Consider the following 23,902-nt stretch of genomic DNA (forward strand, 5'->3'; position numbering starts at 1 on the left):
AACTGTTCCTGACCCTGCATGAAATATCACACTCAAATCTAAGACATCTTATTGGTCGCAGCTGATCACATGACCCTTGGTTGACACAGTGTTACTTCTTAACCCACATTTAAGTAAACTGGTCTTCTTAAAGAGTGTAATAAAGTTTGCAGGTCCGGGACACATTGGACAGTGTTGGTTTCCACTAGAACTTTTGAGAAATCTGAAATGGGTCACAGCAGTAACTGCAACAGTGTCTTGTCCCATCCCCCCTCCAGTTGTCCATGAAATGGGTGGAGCCCCTGCGTGTGAGCTGAAGGGGTGAATCCACTAGACAGGCAACATGGGAGGTTGTGGAAAGGTTCAAAATCCATATTCCTTCATAAAGATATGCTGAATCCTCTCATATTGAAGTGGATTTACAGCTGATTGTCTTAAATATATACATCTGGAGTTCATTAAAAAAAACCTTATGAATCGTTGGTCTCCTCTTGTGTCATTTTGTTCTTCACAAGTGTGACGAGCATATCGGAATAATGGTCTAGCAGAGACAGTGCAGACGATGCCTCTGCATTCGGTGGGTTATTGTTACTGGCACTTGTGGTTTGTGCCATCGACGTGGTCAATTGTCCAAGATCTGCCGACGAGAAGGCATCCAGGGAGGACTTGCGTCGTTCTGTGATTATGGTTGTCGGTTGTTCAATGTTGGTTAATGTTTCCTGCATACTCTTGAAAGTTGACGACAACACCGACAACATTTTCTGTTTCTCCTCTTCGCAATTACTCTGACCAATCACCTGTAAGTATGTAAATTAACTGACGCTGTAATTGTTATGCAAGCAAGAGACAGAGTGAAAACCTACATACATGCAAATTCTGTTTCCATCAAATACTGCTCAAGCAAACTTCCTTCTGAAAGATCACATTATTCAGACTGATGCTTCAGAAAGAGTGAATTTATACATCTCTTGAACACACCAGGATGACATTTCTGAAGCTAAGGACTTTCTTTGAAGCAAATACTTCGATTTGGGTGTGTGAGCCAGCTTCAATGAGTAGTGACAAATGAACTATGTAAATGTCTGTCATGTAATCTTTTGTGATGAAGTTTTAAACACTTACGTCTGTGTGTAGCTGTATAGCCTTTGTGAATGCTGTGTGTAGTTCATTTGCAGTCTTCGTACACTCTTCAAAAGTCAATGCAGTTGCACCTGTTGATGAAGCAATCAATGATCAGAGTTCTTGTTCAACCAGTTACCTTCATCTCTGTACAACTTTACCAGCTAACCTTCAAATTTACCATTTGCATAAAGCTTTCAATGTATCAAAATTTGCAATTCGCATAAAGCTTTCAATGTATCAAAAAGTTCACATTTGACCACAATACATATGTAAATTACAAACTCCCACGTACTGGTACATAATAATTAGCATTTTTGCTGCATTCAGAGTGGGATTGACAGATGTTGTAATTCTAGTTCCCCATGGCAATTTAAGGAACAGAAGATTATGATCACAGATATGAAATCCTTAAGATATGTTTCAAAACATGGTAAAAACAATAATCTACAGCTTTTTGGCATAAGAAATGGAATGAAAATCATAAAGATTCAGAGAAGAGTCTAATTTCGTGATCTTTCTCTATGACATGGTGACGATTCTTTAATGTTCTGCATGGCATACACATTTACAGTTAAACGATATAATACCTTCAATATTTGGAGCATTTGGAGACCCTGCTATCTGACTGTCAATTTTCTGTTCCACTGGCCTACTCTGGTCAGCTTTCTGTTCAACTGGCCTACTCTGGTCTGTTTTCTGTTCCACTTGCCTACTCTGGTCTGTTTTCTGTTCCACTGGCCTGCTCTGGTCAGCTTTCTGTTCAAGTGGCTTACTCTGGTCAGCTTTCTGTTCCACTGGCCTACTCTGGTCAGCTTTCTGTTCAACTGGCTTACTCTGGTCAGCTTTCTGTTCAACTGGCTTACTCTGGTCAGCTTTCTGTTCAACTGGCTTACTCTGGTCAGCACTCTTTTCAACTGGCATACTTTGTTCAGCTTTCTGTTCCACTGCATCACTTTTGTCAGGTGTGGCATCCTTGCTGTCTTGTTCTTCATGCTTTGTTGACAAAACGTTTGCAAGTTCTGTTTTCACATCTTGATTTTCCTTTGGGGATACTTCAGGAGAGGAGTCAGACTTGTACTGCTGAGCAGTGGTGGTTGTTGGCGGTTCAATGACGTTTGCTCTGAGTGGCAAATCAAAGGTAAGCCTCCTTTCCATGTAACCTTGTTTGAAGCCTACACTGTCTATAGAAAGAACTGCTGCATCGGGGCTATGTCCATTCAAAGCTGCACTGACCATTGATTTCTCATCTGTACTCTCTGCATCTTCTATCACATTGCTTTTCACTGCAGTATCTATTTTAACACTTTGACTTTCAACCTTGTCCTCTACCTTTGAATCCACAGACTCTGATTCTTTGGCTATCTGCTGATCTTCCTCGTCAATGCTGGGCTGCAAAGTGGCAGTTGAACTGTCCTTCTTTCGAGACCCTTCCACAAACATTGCTATTGTGGTAGGTCGTATCATTTATTGTCAAACTTCGGCTCGCATCCTTTGTAGGCGAATTGGGTGGAAAGCGTCTGGCTTTGCTGTAGTTGCGGGACCTTGGGTCTGAAAGAGACCTCCTACTGGTGGCCTTTGTCTTGGCCACGGAGGTTGATGCTGGGGGAGGCATTGTCAGTTTGTCCTCTGCTTCTTTGAATGCTTTGGTCGGGTAAGAATTGTCCTCATTTTCAGGTGATGTTAATTCCAGGGATGTTTGTGATTTCAACCGGCGAGTTCTGGGAGAATTAGTGGACTCAGTGTGGAGTGCAGAAGATATTTTGGCCAATGAACTTTCAGTGGGAGCATACAGTGATCTCCTTGGTCTAGATGTTGTTGTTGTGGTTGATGTTGTTGTTGTTGATGTTGTTTCAGTATTTGTGTTGGAGGGTGTTTTTCCCGTTGGCAAGGCAGGCAAGTGTCGTTCAGTCCGTGCTCTCCTGGCGGCTCTACTCCGTGATGTTGGGATCCTTTCCAGCCCTTCTTGGCTTCTAGCTCTTGTACGTAGTGTGACGGAATGTGTGGGTGAATTGTTCTCACTCTCATTTTTACCTGTAACACAAAATCACTTTATCTGTCATTGATAGGTTAATGAAAACAAGACTGAAATGCCTGTTGTGTGCATCACTCATTATATGGACACAACATGTACCCTACAATGTTCCTTCAATCTTTTTTGGGTAACACTGAAAACTTCAGGATGTTTAATGATTTGTTCACAGTTGTCCGGTGTTGTAACATCTGTATGCAAAACAATATCTACTCTTTCATAAATTTAACAAGATGTCCAGATTTTTCAGTTGGATCTATTCACAATTTTCACTATTCATAAATTGGTACTCTAGACTTCTGTATACATGTTTGTGTTTCTTCATCTGATTAAAAAATAAATTTGTCATCAAGGCAGTAAATCTGCCATTGTAAAGTGTAAAAAAGACTGACACTTTTATTCATACTTTTTTAAGTTTAACTTTTCTAGGAGCGGCGCACTAAACATTTTTTGGTAATCTGATCAGAACTTCACCACAAAATAAAATATTTTAACTTGTTCCCTTAAAGTGTCAAATCTACTTAACACAAGAATAATGACAAACAATTCAAAGAAAAAGATAGCAATCTAAATAATTTACTTTGAAACACAAAGCTCTCAAAGGATCAGGATTCAATTTATACACAAATGAACATTCAAAATGCATGCATGTTTTCAACCCAACACACATCCATACGTCACAAGTTCACTTTCCCACATTCATATGCCCTCAATGGATGGGCCAAGTATAGCAAGGCTGGGCAAGCTTTTCAAAACCATTTCAAGCACACACAAGTAAACTGAAAAAACAGCCATTGGGGAGTGCAAGAAGACCCAGCGGAATCCTTGGAACATCTAAAACCAACTAGTGTCTAGTGTGAGTGAGTCAAACGTAACATACGTCATACAGTACATGTACATCATTCAAAATATTGCATCCATATCTCCTATGACACATTGCATCTAGAAGTGATAGTCCAAGGTATCATACTGACTCGTATTCGACCTCAGAGATAGTAGGGTAATGGGACAATTTTCAGGTACAGACTCAATTGTTTTCCACTCCAACTGGAAGATCTGTTGTTCGACAGTGCTCTTTCAGGGAAAGAGCCCCCTCAAGTGACAAATCTTCCAGTCTACTTTCCTCTGTGTGTTGATATTAAGTTGAGAACATTGCATGTTTGTTGGTTTCTGCAAAAACTCTATCTTACAAGTAAATTTCATACCACCAACAACACGCTGTGTTTGAAAATGATGACTGATGTTGTGCTGATGTCGTGCACTTGTGGAAAAATGTGATGTGTGTGTAGTGTTGTAAGTGACAAGTATTGTTGAGTATACCTGGAACCACCTCCACCTTCTGTGATTGGTCTATGAAAACTCAACCAGAAAAAATCAGTTAAAATTCAGTTATATGAAACTTTGGTATGGTTTGTTAATGATGATCATGATTTTGGATTAATGTCTAAATCAGGGGAAAAAATAATAACATATAAATTTGGAGGACTTTCATATGAGAAAATTTACTTGGTGTTTGCCTTTTAGTCAACGCAACACAGATTGAAAGATTTTTTTAGAAGAAAAGCATTTACATAAATTATTTATAAGTGTTAATTATCAACATATAACGTCTTTCGGCAATGAAGAAGATATTGACAATAATGTGTTTTGTATGATCGCAATGACTTTATTATAGCATGGTAATTTTCTTATGGAAGTAAGAATTATCATCTATTATGAAAAACAGGAAAACCAAATGAAGCAAGAAAGGCATTTTGTTAAATCACACAGCTATACGGCTTGTTCAAAGATTAGCACTTATTTTTTCCAGGAAGCTTTGATTTAGAATCAGATATGATTTGATATGATTTAGAATCAGATTTGAATCCCTTCCAGATTTTGTTTGAAAAAGATCTATTGATGGAAAGTATGGGTGCGAAAATGAGTGTATTAGTATTTGTGTATTAGAGTGCAAAGACAACACAGGTAAGTAGTGCTGGAAGAACAGGCTGTAAGTCCAAGAGAGAAAGCACCGACACCAAAACACCACACTACCAAGCAAAATTTCTCACAAACAAGATGACTCTTTTTCAGTGTTTTACAATTACCTCTTCTGGTTGATGTCACATTCAGTGCTGAAGTGGAAGACGTTTTCCTGATGGGGAACCTTCCACTTTCAGACTGTGAATGAGATCTAAACCGAAACTGCGGCTTTGGTGATCTAGGTTTATCTCTGAGCCGGATGTTTTCTTTGTTTGCAATGTGTTGTGGCGGCGAGTCTGGAGAAGCACCTGCTTTGGGAGAATTCTTTCTTGTACCTGTCTCATCGGGTTTGGGTGCTGGCACCGAGGTGATTTCACTGGTCTCCAAGGTGACTGTTTCCAGGGTTGCTATGGCAGCAGGCATGTTGGGCGTTGGTAGAGTCCTTGGTGTCCTTGTCTTGGATTGCATTTGTCCATTGGTCAGAGCCTGTGTAGAAGATGGTCGTTGTTCTTTGACATCTGTGGAACCCTTCTGCTCTGCTCCAGCACCTTCTGAAGAAATCTCTTTCTCCTTTGCATCTGACATCAAAATCTTCTGTCCTGTTCTTGCACTTTCTGTAGAAACCGTTTGTCCCTTGACACTTGCTGATAAAACCTTCTGCTCTGTTCTGGCACTTTCTTCAGAAGTAACTTGCACTTTGGTATCTGCAATTGAAACCGCCTTCCCTGTTCCGGCATCTTCTCCAGAAGATGTTTCCTGACCCTTGACCTCTGTCGTTGAAGCCTTCTGCGCTGCTACAGAAGCTTCTTTAGAGGATGTCCTCTTCTCTTTCACATTCGCTGACTCCTGTCCAGTGCCTGATATCCCTTGACCTTTGACCTCGGCCTGGCCTGCCAGTTCTGTTTCACTCTGATCAGAAGAGGATGACGAGGCAGACTTTTGAAGTAACATCTCCTTTGCAGTTCCACCACTCTTACTTTCATCGTTTCCTTTTTCATCTTTACTGATATCAACTTGGTTTCTTTCTTTTCCATCTTTGTTGGAGGGCTCTATATTCACTGATGCTGGTTTTGTTATTACTGTCCTATCCTTGGTTGAAAACTGTGAATTGGGCTTTGATTCAGTTGTGGATTCAGTCTTCTCATTATCTGTTTTCTCTGTGCTCTCACTCCTCTCAGACAGTGCTCTCTTGCGAGTACCTTTATAAAAGCCCATCTGTGTAGAGAAGGTTTGATCACATAAATTGGTGTCTTTCAAAACTATTTAGATATATCATATCAACGAAGGTGTTCAAAATGAATATACCTTCTTGACAATATTTCTGATTTGGAAGACAAAAAAGTAATTGATATTTACATTTGGGTAGGATTCAAATGTTGAAACATTCAAGCACCCTTTCTGAAGACAATAGGAATTTCATAGCTTCCTTATGACAGTGTGTCTCTTAACATCTTGATGAATTCAATAATCAATAGTTTTGTCTTCTTACCTCTTGTAACCTCTTCCTGGTTTCCTCCACAGCTTTGGCCGTCTCCTGTTGTCTTTTTGACAGCTCCTGCCAGAGAGCAACAAAATGTGAACAAGATTTGGTGTTAGGGATTAAGACTTTGGAAGACTAAAGTATATACTTTTCATGCTGCTACCATCTTGGAAAGTCTGTGATATTTTAGTCTTGTCTGATATTCTGCAACTGTTGCATAATGGTGTACTCATATTTTACAGTGTACATCTATAGTGAGATACGGTAAAGTTGTATCTCTACACCACTCTATCTAATACATGCCGAACAGTTAGTTACACTACTTCATCTATAGATTTCTTCCGTGCAAGTATCTAGTTTGCAGGATATGTCAAAGTGATAAATTCAAAACAAAAATATGGCTTCGTGATATGATACCAGAATGAAAAGCAAGTGCTGCACCACAAAGCAAACAAGAAACAGAAACAGAAGATATTTGAAGGACTTATAATTCTACTTACACTTTCATAGGCTGCAGTGGCAGTAGCAATAGGCTGATTACTCATGCTGGCAAGATTCCTGTAATATAAATATGCATATGTACGTTTACAATCACAATTTCTATCATATATATTAGCTCTGTGATCTGGTGACATCCCACTACTAATAAGAAGCATCCTCCAACAGATGAAAAAGCTTGAAGAAACATGTGCAGCTTTTGTATCATCCCAAGACTGTAGGCATAATACAAACATGCACGCTGGTACACTCATCATAGTACAATATACACATCGTAGACCCAAGGCCAAATATAATCTTCTTGAATGCATAAACACCCAGATTTGAGACACTGGCTCAATTTCTGTTGTCATCTAGGTACACTGTGAACATTAAATATAACTCTATGCTTTAAATGAAAGTGTGGAAAAAACATTACCTAAGTTGGTTTTGTTGTGCCCTAGTTAAAAATCTGGTCGAAATGCTGAGGCGGCCTCCCTGTAGCTGTTGTATGTAATCAGACCCTGTTATTTCCATGTGCTCAATGTTGTTATCAAATTTTTCTTGTTCTGGTACAACAGACAGACTTTCAAAGTTGTGCTTCAGGAATTCTGTCTCGTCTTCCTTTTCCTTGTTGTCCTCACTGCTGTCAACAATTTGTGGCATTTCTTCAAAGGGAGTGTCTGGACGCTCCTCATCATCTTCCTCTGAATTGTCACGGCTTGTCGAGTCGGTTCCTGAAATGGTTGTTGGATCTGTATTCAGTAAATGCGTATTATTTTGGGTCATTTCTGCTGGAACTTGTCAGTATCATCATGGAACTAAATGAAAAACTCATCAATAAAATACTTAAACAAGGTCCATGCAAACATAGACAATAGACAAAAACAAGCAATTGTTCAGATAGACAGTCCTCACGATAGATTTCTCTGTATGATTTAAATACTTAAACATGGGAAAAAGTGCATGCTGGTAATTATGTCAATACTTGACACTTACTATGCATCTTGCTAATTGTATTGACAAGAGGATTAGTGACCAACATCTCTAGAAATTTATAGAAAATAATTCTGTACTATTTAAAACTGCAATCACAGCAGTTGTTTCTTATATAAATTGCTGCAAAACTACTAATAGTTAATACTTGAGTTAAACTTTGTACTAGGCATGAGAGACACTGCTGGTAGTTTCTGACCAGTCTATGCCGGATGTAAAAAAATTAACATCACCACATGAGGTATCGTCATGTAGAAATTATCTCAGAAGGCAACACAGCTGGTTGGAGGAGAACCTTATCAAGCAAGGTCTTAATAAACCTATTTATAACACACCACATGCTAATTCCGTGTCGCGATTCGCCAGAATACGTCACATGATGAGAAAATAGATACGTCTAGTCCCCACTGTATCGACAAAAGTGACATCAGAGAGTATTTTTTGAAAAGCTATTTCCCTAGGGAAATAGTTAAGACCAAATTTGGAAAAGTACTTGGTCACGTTATCGTAGTGTCGTCTGCAACTTTGCAAAAATGGCAGGTGACTAGAATGTGATGTGCGTCTTGAATGAACGACGAGCCTCTCTCTAAAACAGATTTTCCAACATTTTCCAACATTCCAACAGCATAGGACTTGAACAGCTCATGAACAGCTCATCGTCGAAAAAGATTCAAGCGAAAACAAGGATTGTTGCTAGGTATGCTTAGGATATTTTTTGAAAGAAAGTGGTACCACGTAAAACTGTAAGCGCTGTGGAAATATCGCCATGTAAACTTGTCGCAATGGATTGTTGCGGTGCAAAATATCAGACCCCATTAAAAGCTATAGCATAATACAACATGAGCGTGTGGTGTGTTATAAAACACCTATAACCTGGTCTTTATTTGGGCAATAGCGCCCATTTATTACCCCGAGTGGCCGTGTGTTACCAGAAACACATTGCCTCGGGGAATAGCAACGTGTTGCCGTGTGTTACCAGCAACACATTGCCTCGGGGAATAGCAATGCGTTTCTGGTAACACACGGCCCCTGGGGGTAATAGACAAGCGCTATAGCAGGTAATAACAGGTAATAAAGCTTCACTAAAAACATTTCATGAATAAGGCTGGTCAGAATCTACTGGCCATGGTTGGCAAGACTTATCTAATTCTCATAGCAAATATATCTGCTGTATCTGCCTGCAGCTATGATCATCATTATTACCTTACCTAAACTTTCAGTACTGTCTGTACTTAGTTTTCTATCCTGGCTACAGATTGCGGTCAATGACAGCTTCCTCCATTTCTGTGCATACTTCTTCATGAAGTTTGTGTTTTGTGTCACACAGTATTTTGAACTGCAAGAGAAACACATGATAATGAGTTTCTAAAGCTCAGGTAACTGAGTGCAGAAACTCTCTAAGAAACATTATTCTCAATACAGATCAATTGCCATAAATGCACAGCCCAAATGCTTTCTTTCTACAGAGTCTCTGGAACAGAAAACAACTTTGAATACTAAATTCAAAGTTTGTTTGAACTGGAGTGCAAGAATAAATAAAGTTGGGTTCATGATGTGACTAAAATATAACAAAAAGCACAGCATTTCCAAGTTGTAGGTGTAATAAAACCTCAGGAAAACATTTCTATACAACACAACAGAGTTAATTTCTGTTTAACCTACTATGGTAAAGCCCCTTTCCACACATTTGTGTGATTGGATCTGACAAAGTTTGGAGTGATGAGGGTGAATTTGGGGGGTAAATCTTGGTAGATATACAAGATCCAAGTACATAGCTTTGACCATTTTTTACCCTCCAACCAACCTGTCACTGGATGCATTCTCTTCTTCCTCTTCAGTCGGCAAATAGATAATCACTTCCTTGTCATCCATGTCATCATCTTCTGAGCCCTCTAGTTTCAACAGCTCCCCAGCCATTGTCTCTGCCACCTCCCTGTCAGGGGTGCTTGGACTCTCCAAGTTATCGTCTGATCCTTTAGCAGCCCTACCAATGGCCAGGTCCCTTGGTCTCGGTGGCACACCCACTCTCTCACTTCCCCTTGATGTTCTCACTCCATCTTGTACATTCTGTTCATGTCAGGAGAGAATTTATAGGAATTTCAAAAAACTTGAATTTAACATCGCCTGATATTCATCAAGCAGTTCTGTAAAACAGTACCATGCTGGGATATACCAAGGAACTGTGTGTTGTCAAAATTCATCTTTGCCATCTTTTTACTTTGCAGACTGCATAGATATTTACGTGCACTGCACATGAAAGTGAAATCACAAACATTCTGATTCCTCTACAGATACAACATCATGTGAAGATACAAGCAAGTTGGATGATCATGTTTAAGGATCTGTGTCACAGAACACCACACTTCTCTCAGACTGTAAGTCATGTCGGGTGTAGCAAATGCATACCTCATCTGTCATCTCTTCAAGGTTAGCCAGTCTCTTTGCTGCTGGTAGAAATTCATCATCATCGTCGTCATCATCTTCCTCGTCATCTAGCACAGTGGCATCTCCCTGCAAACCACATGATACATCACACTGACAAAAGTACATCGACATATGATCATACACTGATAGTCAAATGTATTAGCTAAACAGCAGACAATGTTGCTATGATTTCTGTGTAATTGCCCATAAGTATTGCTAAGTAGAAAACATAAAGGCATATGGTACATTATACATACAGTACCTGTCTTGAATACTGCAAAAGTCAACAAGAAAGTGCGGAACTACCAACAGAAACATATCTTTCCCTCAGCAATGTACCGGGAAAAGTGACATTTACAACCTTTCCATTAAACAGAGTTCTGAAACAGCAGGCAGTTATACTTGGATAACTTCTACAAAAGGGAGTGAATGTCGACTGATAAAGAACATGAATGCTATAAGGGGTGGACCATTTGATATCCTGGGGGGGGCTTGGAAGATTTGGGGAAAAAAAAAGATGCCAGGTGGAGTTGCTCGAAAAAAAAAATCTGGCTTTAGGTGGCTGATGGAAAAAAAATTATGGACCATTGCGACTCGGAAAAAAAAAATCTTGGCAATTGTTCGATGCACACTGCAGCATCAATAAAAATCAAGCAGTAGCTCTAGAGTTTTATAAAGCATAAACCATTTCAAGCTTGAGGAACAATAACTGAATATGAACAATTGTACAGTATACATGACCTTCTGATTAGAGGAAGTATGCTGAAATTGAAATTGCTCACCAGTGTTTTCCAGAAATGTGTAAATCTGAATGTAAGGATTTTGTCAAAATACCACAAGAAGAGAGACAGCCTGCAAACATTTTACTATTATCGTTTGCGTATAGAAAACTCATAACAATGAAAAAATGCGTAGAGACTCAATCCAATGCGTAATATTATTACGCATTGGATCGACTCTCTACACATTTTTTCATTGTTATGAGTTTTCTATATACGCATGTTTTATTCGTAAATGCGAACACTGTTATAGTGAATTATCTTACCAATGTTTTTCTTAACAAAAGCGAATGTGTTTTGATTAGAATTGAATGAGTTTGATGGTTTTGGGGAAACTACTATGTGGTAATGAAGAATGGAAATGGGCAATGAAATGAGCAGACAGCAGGTGATTTAAGATTAATGTTACATCTTCACTGCAAATAAAACCATAAGTGTGTCATAAATAATACAAACAAACAAAATCATATTTGTTTGTTTTGTTGTATGTGAGCCACGTCTAAGACACACAACAAAAGTACTGTTTCAGTCAGTAAATGTCACCTCAGATGCCACCAGAGAAAACCATTTCCACTCCAAATTTCATTTTTCGCCTTGCGAGAGGGGGGACACCCCCCTCTCGCGCTCTCCCCCCCTCGTTCGCTACGCTCACTCGCCACTCAGTCGCTTCGTCCCTCCCTCGCAGTCCAACCGTTTACTTTCTTAAATTACCCGGCTACTTTCAATGTAAGGACAACACTGACAAGTAAATGCCATAAATGTACATGATTTTACAAATATGTTTTTGTAAAGTGAATCAAAAATGTATATGTATTTACATAACTTCATTTAGTTTCTTGAATATAGTCTGTGTGCAATAGAACAGCATCTTGTTACTGGGTGTGAAAAACCAAGCACACAAACATTGCACCGAAATTTGGTAAAAAAAAATATATCTCGAAGAAGGAAAGTGAAAAAAAAAGTTGCCAGCATATGCCCTGTAGAAAAAAAATAATTCATGGTGAAGCACGTGGGAAAAAAAATAATGGCTCTCCACCAATCTTCCAAGCCCCCCCCCCCCCCCAGGATATCAAATGGTCCACCCCTAAAGCTTTGAGGCAAGCGGTACAACGGTAAGTCTGCAAATATATGTTTCAACGTGGATTCTATATTCAGGCTTAAGAAATTACTTGACTTGTCAGAAAGTCAGGGTCCATGAAATGGAATCCTATTTGTGCTAATTTGACACAATACAAACTACGAAGCTCATCAGCATTATTACAAATCAAAACACTCATATTGAACAAAAGGACAATACAAGTATACTTACCTCCTTTCTGGAAGCATAGGGTCCATAGCGAGTTTTCTGGAATAAAAATACCATGAGAGGTTAGACATAACATTTAAAGATTTTGAGCACAAAAAGGTTATGAAGACCAAGTATATGTTATTTTATCAACAGCTTCATAATGACAAAGGGAAAAGAAATGTCTACTAGGAACTTAAAAACTACACGGACGGGATCATGTGAAATGAGTCTCCGTTTTTTTAATGGAAATGTATATTATGAGTACAGCATACACTTTCCCTTACAGTCAAGTATAGTCATGACATGGATGAGGATTACAGTATAACCAGGACACACATGTAGATCACAGCAGCCAATTACCCTGATTATAAAGTAACCAAGAACTTCATTGGAAAAGATTTTCCCATAAAGAATCAAAGTAAACAAGTATTTCAGTATCAAGGCAACAGAGATAAAAGTTGCCATCAGTTGATGTCATTTGCATTTTAACTGACTTGATTGAGATGTTGTTGACACTGTTCTGCTTCAGTTACTCAGTCATGCCAAGGTCAAAACACTACTCTCACCCCTAAAACAGACCAGTATGGGAATAAAATCATTTCATTATTCACACACTGTATGTTTGTTTGCCTAATGGGCATGCTGGGTGAGCAGACAGTGCTCTGAAAACCTTATGATCCAATGATATAATTTTGAATTGTTTACAGAATTCAAAAAAATATTTTCCCACTTGAAAAAAAAAGACACCATTATAATTGTTATCAAAAGATGGCATTGTTTCCTTAGATTACGATACCACACCAAACCTTAACTTAAAAGGACATACATGTCAAATGAACTGCATCTTTTCATAAATCATAAAACTCACTCGCAATACAAAATAATGTTATGATTGTAATTAGAATGTCAATTTGACATGCGTAAATACAGGTATTGTCATTCCAGATATTTTTCAAACTCATATGCAAATCAACTACTTAATCATTCTCGTTCAACCAATCAGTGAGCAAGAACGCGCAAAATTAGCATACAGTAATCATTTGCATGTGAATTAACTCATGCAGATGTATCTTTTTTTCAGACTGCAGGTACATTTAACATAGTCATTGATAGTCTCTAAATAGGGATGAAGGGGAAAATTTTACAATGAACAGAGAAGAATTGGAAAAAACATTGAAGTCAGATATTTTTCTCATAGAAATCTACACTGTTAAGAATTTTGGTTAAAACTAGAGCCTACAAGGACAAAAAATACAAAAGTGAATATGAAAAGAATGGATTTGACTTACCAGGACAGAGTACTACAGTTAATAATGACACACTCTAGAGAAGTGAAGTTTCAAGTGATTGGTTTTGAAATGAGAGCATGCTTGAGTAAGCAGTGGCAGTGCTGACATCACTCAACGTCTATACAAGCTCTAGGAAAATAGCATTCACAGAAACAATTGGGACTTTACTTACTTCCTCTAACATGAGAAGATGAATTTGCATTTGGCTTACTTGTTCTGAAAGAGTATCCTGCTCAACGGTCAGTCTCCTGCGATCTGATTTTTACATCAAACACAGAAATGAAATGAGTTAGCAGCCTGCATGACCAGGGTCCCAGATGAAGTTGGAACCTAGATAGTGTGCATATCACAACAAGCCCATCTAGGTAAGTGGGTAGAATAACAAGTTTTGGCAAAATGTTGTATTGTACTCTGTATGAAAGAATATTAACCACAGACACAGAAAGGGACATAAATTTTATAACTTTTGACTATGACAGGGTATTAAAGTTCAGTAAGCGCAAATAAAGTGTTTTGGGACTTTATGTCAGTGGGTACAAAGTGCGTTATCTGAATGAATCAAACTTGTCTAAAACAATCTCATCTACTAAAGCCTACTCATAAAATAACAATGATCAAGTCAGCAATCAATGTGCATTTATGGCAAAGTACTGAACCACAGTCAAGAGAAACAAGTTTGTACAAACATGTTGGCTCTACTGTGACCATAAATGATGTAGCTCATCCTACCAATCTCTGTATGTAAAGTTAACACTATTGTTAAATCAATGTGACCAGTGTATGATATAGCAATAGCTATTTTACACTGATATGTAAAAGCTCTCTTTTGCGGTTGATGTCTTTGCAAATGAAAAAATATATTTATTTGCAAAGCTTGTGCATTATCAAACACAGAATGCAAAAATAAATGTGTGAACATGTAAATATACATGTAATGGATTACCTGCTGTATCTGAAAGGATGGTGTGAATGTTGAATGCATGTAGGACTTCAAATATAATACTTTTTCAAATTTTTATTGAAGAGGTTATTGAGAATATCATGTGTTACAGACCTGACTGATAACAACATACCATTCAAAAAAGATATTAATAAAGAGGTGCAACACAAATTCATAAAGAGTCTATTTCTAGACAAGTTTTTTTACATAACATCAAAAGTCGATACAAGTCTCTTAAAATTAACTTTTTGACAGATTGCCAATTGAAGATTATTACATAATAAATAGAACTGGTAAATATTTTAGCTGTCCAATGCTGTCTGAAATTTCTCCATGGTTACATTTCAGCATGCAAGTGGACGGCTGAAACTTAATATACATGCATACACAGTACATTCAAAACATCGATGTTAGTGAGGATGTGAAGACAGAGAACACTTTGTGAACACGACAATGTGCATGTTTTCACATAACAGACAAGAAAGAGACACCGGACAAAAAATAGCACACAAATAACTGCTGATGAAAAATAACCCCATCACAAACAGTGCAATGTTGACATTCAGGGGCTATACTGCTTGGCTTACCCATACACTCAGCTAGTCTCAACTGAATAGATGTGTTGTCTTCCCATTCGGATTTCACCTGGAAACCCCGGTCATCCACCCTCTGTGCCCAACGACCCTTAGGCTGGGTGGGACTACTGTATGTATCTGGACTGTCTCCTTGCTCCCCTAATACCTAAGTTGTGAAAAGCAAAGTTGTCTTTGGTCAACCTAAAATTAGTATTACATTTCTAGAAATAAGGAGAAAACGATTAAATGAAATATAAACTGTTCTTCTACACAATGATAGGTTAATGCAAGAAATAAGAATTACTGGAAAGGTCTGCAGGATGTTTTAGTACAAAACAGGTTCTGCATAAAGATACAGAATTGCTCATTTTGTTCAGTCAGACTTGTATTGCCATGCTGTGTGTATTATCTGAACCCACATATTGGTCTATTCGTTTCAATACCAGGTACACTCTGCTTTGGTTATTTCTCAGCCATACAGCTGTTTGGGTGGTTTGAAAGTCAGGTGTTAAAACTACATCACTTGCTACTGTAACACTATTAGCAAGTCCTTCATAGACAATCAGTTGTCTTGGGTGCTCGGCACATATTTTGTTAAGTTAAGGATTTCTTACTAGCCATGTCCTATGATCAGAAATCTTGTCAGATCCATCATTTTTGTTACCATCATCTGGTCAAAAAAAATATCTTTAAAATCTCTTAGAAAACTGTACCAATATCACAGATGTTGCTGACATCAAATTATCTCTTACATACCTGTTTTTTCGCCCAGGAAGGTAGTGGGCCAACACTAAACCTGTAATCTGGTTCTCTGATACCTGCATCACGGTAAACAAGAAGTTGTCTCAAAATTTACTTTCACAGTACTTGAATGCAAAACAAATAATACTTTGACAACTCCTGATCTGACAAAAAGTGTTCCTACCTCCTTAACCCTTTTCCTGCCAGACAGTAATAACTGTATCATTTCCCCATCAGCCAAGTCAGTAAAAAGCGGTATTGAGCCAAAACATGACATATTTTCACCCACTTGGCTTGGTATGTTATAGCATCTTTTGTCCAAAAAAAATCAACTTTACAGTATTATGTTTTCAACAGCCTTCAAATGTACAGTATATGTTAAAATACATCATATGGAATATGTTGTGTTTCATTAATTTTAACCATCTTGACCTGGTGGTGAAATATGGACTTGGCAGGAAAAGGGTTAATGGTACAGGGATGGAATGTGTACGATGGTAAATCTTTCCAAGATGTATGTTTGCACGCCTCGTTTGACAACCTGATCAGCACACATACCAGTATTATGCCTACTTACAACAGAAACACTCAGTCTAAAACTTTATCTTTATCACAAAACATGCAATCATTACTGGATGTTTGTTTCGCAATGACTGCTTTATAAAAACATGATTTGCATTCCATAATGATTACATCACTTCAGAAATAATTTATGATAAGTCTCCAAACAAAATTACATGTTTTCAGCCACAATGAAATCTACCCTGTGCCACCTTTTCTTGAGATGCATATCATCTAATTTTATTTCTACAGATGTTACCATAAATTCAAAATTGCTGATAAAGAGAGGAGTTGTTATATGGTTTGACTGAACTCCAAGTTTTAATCAATACCTTACCAACATTTTCTATGGGTCTTTTCGGATCGCCTAAAGTGCCTTTCAGCCTTTGTATTGCAGCCGGCTGCAATATGGACTCTCTGGCAGGTAAAAATTTCTGACCAAGGAGCTCTTCTAGTGGACTTGCACCATGGTCCACAGTGGTCTCATCAAACTCAGAACTAGGCTTCTCTGGTATAACACTTGGGAATGCTGTGTAGGTGCCTCTCCTATGAAATCAAAATTCATCAAATCTTGATAAAGTCACACATAACAATTGACAGTACTTGCAATGAAAGAGATAGACATACACGCTTGATTTCAAGAGCTATCAATGAAATTGTATGTATGGCACTTGGTGACCACAGGAGTTGCAGTGACAAGTTCACACTGGGCTCGAAATGTTGGGATATAATTTACTGCAGTACTGAAAGGTTTCCCTATTAGTCAATAACATTTTACCACAGTATTTTGTCTAATGCATTTTTAATAGAGCTCCAGAAAGAAGCACTTGTGAACCTCTCTGCCTGCTGACAAAACACTGAACATGAGCAATCAATTGGTGACAATGGAGTCCATTCTTACCTCAGCATTGGGTATGGACGCTTCTCTTTCACCTGGCCCATTTCGGCCATCCGGTCCTTCATATTCTGTGTGAACATGATGGGTAATTTCCACACAAATATACAGCTGAAAGAAAAGACAGATCCATAAGTAGCATCTACAGGTAACAACCACACACTCCAAAGTTGACCATGCAGCAGGGAACTGCGTCACACCTAATCACACAAACCGTGCTAACACAGCATTTGACGGCACTCCAATCAACATAGACTGCCTGCGTTATGAATACCTGGACTGTGTTGATCCAATTCCTCGGCAAGACACAGACACACTGAGAGGGATTATCTTGGACTCAACAACATAACAACCGTGTTGTTGAAATTCCTAGTGTGTAGTGTAATGGCATGCCACTGCCCAATATAACACCTCAGCAGTCAATGATTGCTGTTAAAGGCCTCTAAAAGACGTCTGTGAGTTCTTTGTTTGCAACCACATAATAGCTTTCTATTGATTTTGTTCATCTTAGAATAGGTTGGCCAGGTTCAACCACAAATAAAAAGAAATTGTGACGTCAAGACTGTTTTTCTTCTATGCTCTGTTATTTTCAAAATGAATTTATAGAAATGTGTACAGCATAGTGTAGGATTTTTCTTTTTGGCTTTCTTTCATTTCATTGCTTTGTACTTCACTTCTTTGAGCCCACTTAGGACAGTTTTTGCAGCTAACAAAACCGACACTATGATACTATCATAAAATGGTGGCATATGCATGTACATAGTATAACTGTACATCTTAAAATAAGTTTGGATTAAAAGTAAAATCTTCATGAATTGTTTCTCTATATCAAATGTTCCAATGTGAATAAAAATGTCTAATAAGCTGAAGCAAACACCTGAGCTGATCATAGGTTAAAAATTACAGAGTAGAGACTAACACAAACTCATCCTGGAAAATCCTACACTTTGAAATGGCGCCATCAATTGACCAACTTGGTATACCTGTGTTAAGCAATGTTATTGCACGGTGCTAATCTGATTACACATTTCAATTGTACACTTCAGTGTATATCTAGTGTAGAACAGGTAAACCAATGCCTGGGTATATCTAGGTATATCTGTCAATTTTGAGGAAAAACTACTTAACATTGCAGCGCTTCTTGAATATAGGAAAATCCACACCATCAACAAACAACAATAAAAGCTTCTGGACAAAGGCTGTTTGCCCAAATCTACTTGAAATCATTTGATTTACAAAAGAAAAAGAAAAATATACAGACTTTCATGTTTTTGGCAAGCCAACAACTTGAGATGAAATCTGACATTAACAGATAAAAATGTAAATTCTTTTGCTAAATCAAAGAATTCATTAATTCTGGCTTTTCACTTTTATAATCAATTCAAATATAAACTTTATTGTTTAGAGAATGAGAGATGAAACTGTCTTTTAGAGCTCATACCAACTACATCAAAAACTAAAAATACAAGGGTTTGATATTGATTTGTACCAAAGCTTATTTGGAACTATTTTGGAATAACTGGATAAGATTACAAATATTATCTGAATTAGTGATGAGTACTTAAAGGAATAAAATGATGCCCACATTTATTTTGAACAAATGTTTAAGACTCAATAAACAAAAAAGAAAAAGCAAACACATAAATTTTTTCATTATTTTAAATATCCCATTATTCCCAAATACTTCCAATTGTGTTCATTGTATGCTCAGACTGTATAGTAATATCGTCCAGATTCTATCAAATTTAGGACATTGTATACTGGAAACATTCTGACATTTGTCAACAGTTAGACCAATGGTTAAGCAATGCAAAACTTGACTTACCCATCTCCTGATACAGATATCATGTTTTTACAGTCATTTGAAAATCTCAGACCAGTGACCAATTCTGTAAATAAAATGATTTGACAGAACCACATACTGAAAAAAATGTTTTTGTTTCAGTTGACTGACTTGTAATTTGCAGACAAAGAATACACTTTCTAACCACTGAACTGAGAAAAGAAAGTTGCATTCCTCCACAACCTAGAAAAACATTTACAATTTCAACATCATATTTCAGCATAAAGGTTTTGCTTCAAATTGATAGGCTGGATTTGTAAGGATTACTCAGGGTATAGATAGATTTGATGTCAGTGACTTGGCACTCACCGGAATGTCCCATCATGGTGGCAACACATTCACCAGCATAGAAATCATAGATACTCATTGTCTTATCAGAGCAGCTTGTTGCCGCATAGCCCCCTGATGGATCTAAGTCTACTCGTATCAGTGTGCCATCATCACTCATGGACCCTTTGTAACATCTCTTCTGCTTGCCACTTTTTATATTGTAAATTCTAAGAAAGAAATATACACTGGGTTACGAAGGACGAGTTGTATCTATAAAAAAGGCAAACATCAACTATCAAGAGCAAACTATCCTACACAGAGGTAAGATACATTACAATTACTATTGTCTTCCCTCTGGGTGCTCATCTGCATTTTGAACACAATTAACTGCTATGCATCAAAATTTTACCTGAAAAACAATGTAAACAGACTGCATGTACCTAGAGGGCGCCATAGTGATAATCACAATTTTTGTTGAGAGTAACTCCCATGTCGACCAATGACCATGGAAGGACACTGCATCTCTTACGTCAAACAGGACAGAGGCATACAATAAGAACAAGTTTCCACAGTGTTTGATTGATGTTAGATAAATGTTAGATAAAATTAGAAACCCACCTCAAATTTCTATCCTGGCAAGCAGCTACTACATATTTCATAGAAGCATCAGTAGCCATGTCATAAAAGGTCGATTTACTGTTCACATGATGATTGCGTGCAAATTGAAGACCACCATCTGGAGTCTGTCAAGATTACATACAAGGACAAAATCTTCATTACGGATATGAACAAGGTCTTGTCTGCGTATTGACAATTGTGAGGGCACTGCCAAATAATACTCCATTCATCCTGAATTCTCTGCCAACATGTTTGCAACCCCCATGGGGCAACCCTCAGTACAAAAGGTGACAACACATTAAGTAGTAATGATTTGTTCACCCCAGTCACATCATTGTAGACAACAACACTGGATGCTGAATAGCACACAGTAAGATGAATAACTGATGATGTACTTTCAAGAACCATGGCGCTCCCTTTTAGTTGCAAATATACAATGGAGTTAATAACCTTTGATACTTTTCTCTCATAGTCAAACTCTCATAGCTGAATCTTGCCAGTGACTTGCCGTAATGATAGACATTTCAATGTCATTACATGTAAGTGATCAGCAATGAACACGCATGCTTCTTTTCAATCTGGATGGCATCATTGTGCTTGAAGTTCATGTAAATTCACTAAAACATTTCCCAATGTTTCTGAGGATATTACTACAAATCTTCTTACCAGCCATTCATTACAAATCTCTCATCTATTGGTGAAGTTTAATAGGACAAGTCATTTATGTGCGAAAATAGAGGTTAATTTTCAGGAAGATTGAGTTCAAACAGACTAAAAGATACGTGCTACTTAAAAAGGCATGTGCTACTTGCATACATACATTACATGGCTTGAAAAACATCTATTTAAATTCAAAATACATCTTCATAAAAACAAACAGAAATAATAGTGATACTGTATGTCATGCAAAGTCTATTAGCTACCATTTGAGAAATACAGGTAACATTGTTTGTGAATCAAAACTCTCTGAACTCAGAATGTTCAATGAATCACGTACACACAAGATGCTGACCAGTTACAACCCTACATTGTACAGTCTTGATTCATGACATGATTGTGCTCTTTGGTCAATTACATAGCCAACCCGCGCACTGATGGGGAATGGGTTTGACCCCTGACCTCAGGTATATACACCATTTCGCCACGCTGTCGTACCAGGAATAATGAAACCATTGTTGGGGCATTACAGATTTGTGAGAAGTGGGGTGTCCTCAGAGCCAGGGTTCATGAGAACACAAAGCATGGAGCTGTACATCCGGTGAGTGCTGAGTGAGCCCCTATCAGTAATGCATATAAAAAATTGATAGATTGAGAAGCCCACTTACCCTGACCGCCGTTCTGAACATTATTGATTTGTCGGCACCGCAACTGATCATGTGCAGGTCATTTGGCTGATCTGTGAAACCCAAAGTGAAAACAACAGATCATAAGACACAAAGATGATTCTAAATGAGTGGCTATGAAACTAAACAAAAGTAACTAACGTAACCAAAGTGTTAATACACCTACTCACTGAAATAAATCAAGAAATTACAAACTGACCATGCAAAAACGTGACAACTGTGCATACATTCTGAATACGCATCATCAATTTTTATCTGAAAGAAGATTGGAATCAATGCAGAAATTACAGTAATACAGTGTGTTTATTGAGTGTTTCAAATGGAGTGACTTGCCTCATAAAGTTGCTGACAGATGATCTGTCAGTCTGAATGGATGTTTACGACTGACCATGGATGTTTATCAGAATCTGTGTGACTTACCAGTAAATCTGACCGCAGTGATGGATGACGAGTGATCGTCCAGTGTCTGCAGCAGAGCATAGTCTTCTTGGACATTGAAAATATGAATTAGTCTATCTCTGCTGGCAGATGCCAAGAGTTTGTAGCCTGGATCAGGGAAGAAACACAGAGTACAAGTTCTTATCCAGTATTGATAGGAGTTGCGACAATTTTTCTGCAAAGATTCTACATATTCATTGTCCCTTGTTTCATTTGCGAGCAAATATTATATTATTTCAGTCTGGTTGGAAAGGACAGAAAAAACATGCAACGAAGTGAACAACAAGACAGTGTGCAGGAAGAGATGAGAGACGGCCAAGAAACTTTTGAAAAAGTTAAATTCTTCCATGGAACATGGCAAGACATCACACATTACATCTCAATATCATTTTCATGTCTGCTCTAGCAACTCTCACGCTATCACTGAAATCAATGTCTTAGATTGCATTTTCACATTTGCAAAGATATATGAGTACTCAAGTATCATATGACACCAACCTGTTTGTGGTTTGGAATATTCCAGACACAGCACTTCCGCATCGTGTGCCTCAATCTTGAGAATCTCATCATAGAAGTGGAAGTCATAGATGTGGACATTGCCTGACCTGTCACCTGCGGCAAGCTGCTGACCGTTGGGGCTGATACAGAAACACCTCACACCTTTCTTGTCTTCACTGGACGTAGGATCTGTCTTGTCAGGGCCACTTACTGTCAGTGACATGGTTTCAACAGCACAGCAGAGATCAAAGGGGGAAAAAATAGAAAAAAACAAAGCCATGCAATGACAACATGCATTGGATGGACGTGTTGATGGACGGCCATGCAGGCAAAAGCCACTCCTGCCTGGTTCTTATTTGTTAAAAGCTCAAGCCTTGGTAACTACACAGCTGCAGAATTCTCCCGTTTCAGTGAAACACTGGAAATGAAATGCTTGATAGATTTCCACTTAGAGATTACCAAAACATGCTGGATGTTACCTTTTGGGAACTGTCACCACACCGTGGTTGCATAAAACAACATACATGTTAGATCAGCAAAGTAGCCACTGAACCCATCACTACTGACATACGCTATGGGATGGCTTTATATCCTGTACAGCACTTTAAAAAAGCAACACACAGTGATTTCTCTTTGGGTGAAAATGTGTCCATTATCTTTATGGTGAGATTGCCATATCCATGTTCTCTTTGCTAGGTTGTCACATTATAGCGGAGTATACACTTCTTCATATTATCCGTGCTGGCATCCTTATTATGCTGATTTTTAAAATGTGCAATTCTTCACACTATTGACTCTGGAATAATCTCTACATTCCAAGCTGCGCACCGGTGAAAACCTTATCATATTGCTTTGACTGACCCATCTGGTAGTAATATGAAGCATTACTGCAAAATATGACTTTCTGTGCATCAAAACTTTTAAGTACATACCAGCGCTAACAATATGGCACAGATGTGATGTCTACGGAATATACATGTATGTTAGGTTTATACTGTTCACTGTGATGCAACTCATGAACAGAATATCAAAAGTACGTGCAAATGAATTTTAGTTGTAAAGCACAGCAAGTCTGGCAGGACATGTAGCTTAGGTTGCTTTAAAATTAAAAGTAAACCATACTTTTATACTTTATCAGGGATGTAGAAAATAGCCGGCAGCCGGCAAAAACAACCGGCTGTCAGCAAAATTTTGCCGGCTGTGAAAATTATTTGTAGATGTAAAATCGATGTCATTTCTGCTGCAGTGTAAAAAAGCCAAAATCTTCTCACAAATCTTTAAAAATAAATGTAACTGCAACGAGAAACAGCAGCTTTTTGTATTTGTGTGTCCGAAAAATCAATCGTAATCGAGTA

At 38.1% G+C, this 23,902-nt stretch overlaps 2 protein-coding genes across 9 annotated transcripts in view; both read right to left on the reverse strand.

Moving 5' to 3' along the window:
* Window positions 1–448: 448 nt before the first annotated feature.
* LOC139152831 (germ cell nuclear acidic protein-like) lies at window positions 449–2,540 on the reverse strand. The gene is made up of 3 exons (XM_070726183.1): window positions 1,689–2,540; window positions 1,102–1,190; window positions 449–776 (listed from the first exon to the last, which is right to left on the reverse strand). The coding sequence occupies exons 1-3, from the start codon at window positions 2,335–2,337 to the stop codon at window positions 450–452; spliced, it is 1,065 nt and encodes a 354-aa protein (XP_070582284.1). The 5' UTR covers window positions 2,338–2,540; the 3' UTR covers window position 449.
* LOC139152825 (mitogen-activated protein kinase-binding protein 1-like) overlaps window positions 2,480–23,902 on the reverse strand; it is a 54,630-nt gene continuing 33,207 nt past the window's right edge. The window contains exons 13-33 of one of the 8 annotated variants that reach the window (XM_070726175.1): window positions 22,548–22,736; window positions 22,032–22,157; window positions 21,594–21,664; window positions 20,269–20,393; window positions 19,690–19,877; window positions 19,363–19,426; window positions 17,544–17,648; window positions 16,980–17,188; window positions 16,097–16,158; window positions 15,353–15,506; window positions 13,998–14,080; window positions 12,558–12,593; window positions 10,452–10,556; window positions 9,850–10,112; window positions 9,254–9,381; window positions 7,489–7,786; window positions 7,073–7,130; window positions 6,582–6,647; window positions 5,218–6,307; window positions 4,451–4,480; window positions 2,480–3,132 (exon numbers count right to left, since the gene is read on the reverse strand). In XM_070726175.1, the coding sequence (XP_070582276.1) occupies window positions 2,480–3,132; window positions 4,451–4,480; window positions 5,218–6,307; window positions 6,582–6,647; window positions 7,073–7,130; window positions 7,489–7,786; window positions 9,254–9,381; window positions 9,850–10,112; window positions 10,452–10,556; window positions 12,558–12,593; window positions 13,998–14,080; window positions 15,353–15,506; window positions 16,097–16,158; window positions 16,980–17,188; window positions 17,544–17,648; window positions 19,363–19,426; window positions 19,690–19,877; window positions 20,269–20,393; window positions 21,594–21,664; window positions 22,032–22,157; window positions 22,548–22,736 (4,103 nt within the window). Of the gene's footprint in view, window positions 3,133–4,450; window positions 4,481–5,217; window positions 6,308–6,581; window positions 6,648–7,072; window positions 7,131–7,488; window positions 7,805–9,253; window positions 9,382–9,849; window positions 10,113–10,451; window positions 10,557–12,557; window positions 12,594–13,997; window positions 14,081–15,352; window positions 15,507–16,096; window positions 16,159–16,979; window positions 17,189–17,543; window positions 17,649–19,362; window positions 19,427–19,689; window positions 19,878–20,268; window positions 20,394–21,593; window positions 21,665–22,031; window positions 22,158–22,547; window positions 22,758–23,902 lie in introns of all 8 variants that reach the window. The other 7 variants (XM_070726172.1, XM_070726177.1, XM_070726174.1 and 4 more) reach the window with 7 other exon arrangements.

Source organism: Ptychodera flava, chromosome 16, assembly GCF_041260155.1.
Source record: "Ptychodera flava strain L36383 chromosome 16, AS_Pfla_20210202, whole genome shotgun sequence".
In the NCBI taxonomy this organism is placed as follows: Eukaryota; Metazoa; Hemichordata; class Enteropneusta; family Ptychoderidae; genus Ptychodera; species Ptychodera flava.

Coding starts and splice junctions, on each gene's coding strand:
- LOC139152831 (XM_070726183.1), bottom strand. CDS start 2,337: ATGGTCAGTGCAGCTTTGAATGGACATAGCCCCGATGCAGCAGTTCTT. Junction 1,191..1,688: donor AAATGCTCCAAATATTGAAG/GTATTATATCGT, acceptor CTTCATCAACAG/GTGCAACTGCATTGACTTTT. Junction 777..1,101: donor CTATACAGCTACACACAGAC/GTAAGTGTTTAA, acceptor ACATACTTACAG/GTGATTGGTCAGAGTAATTG.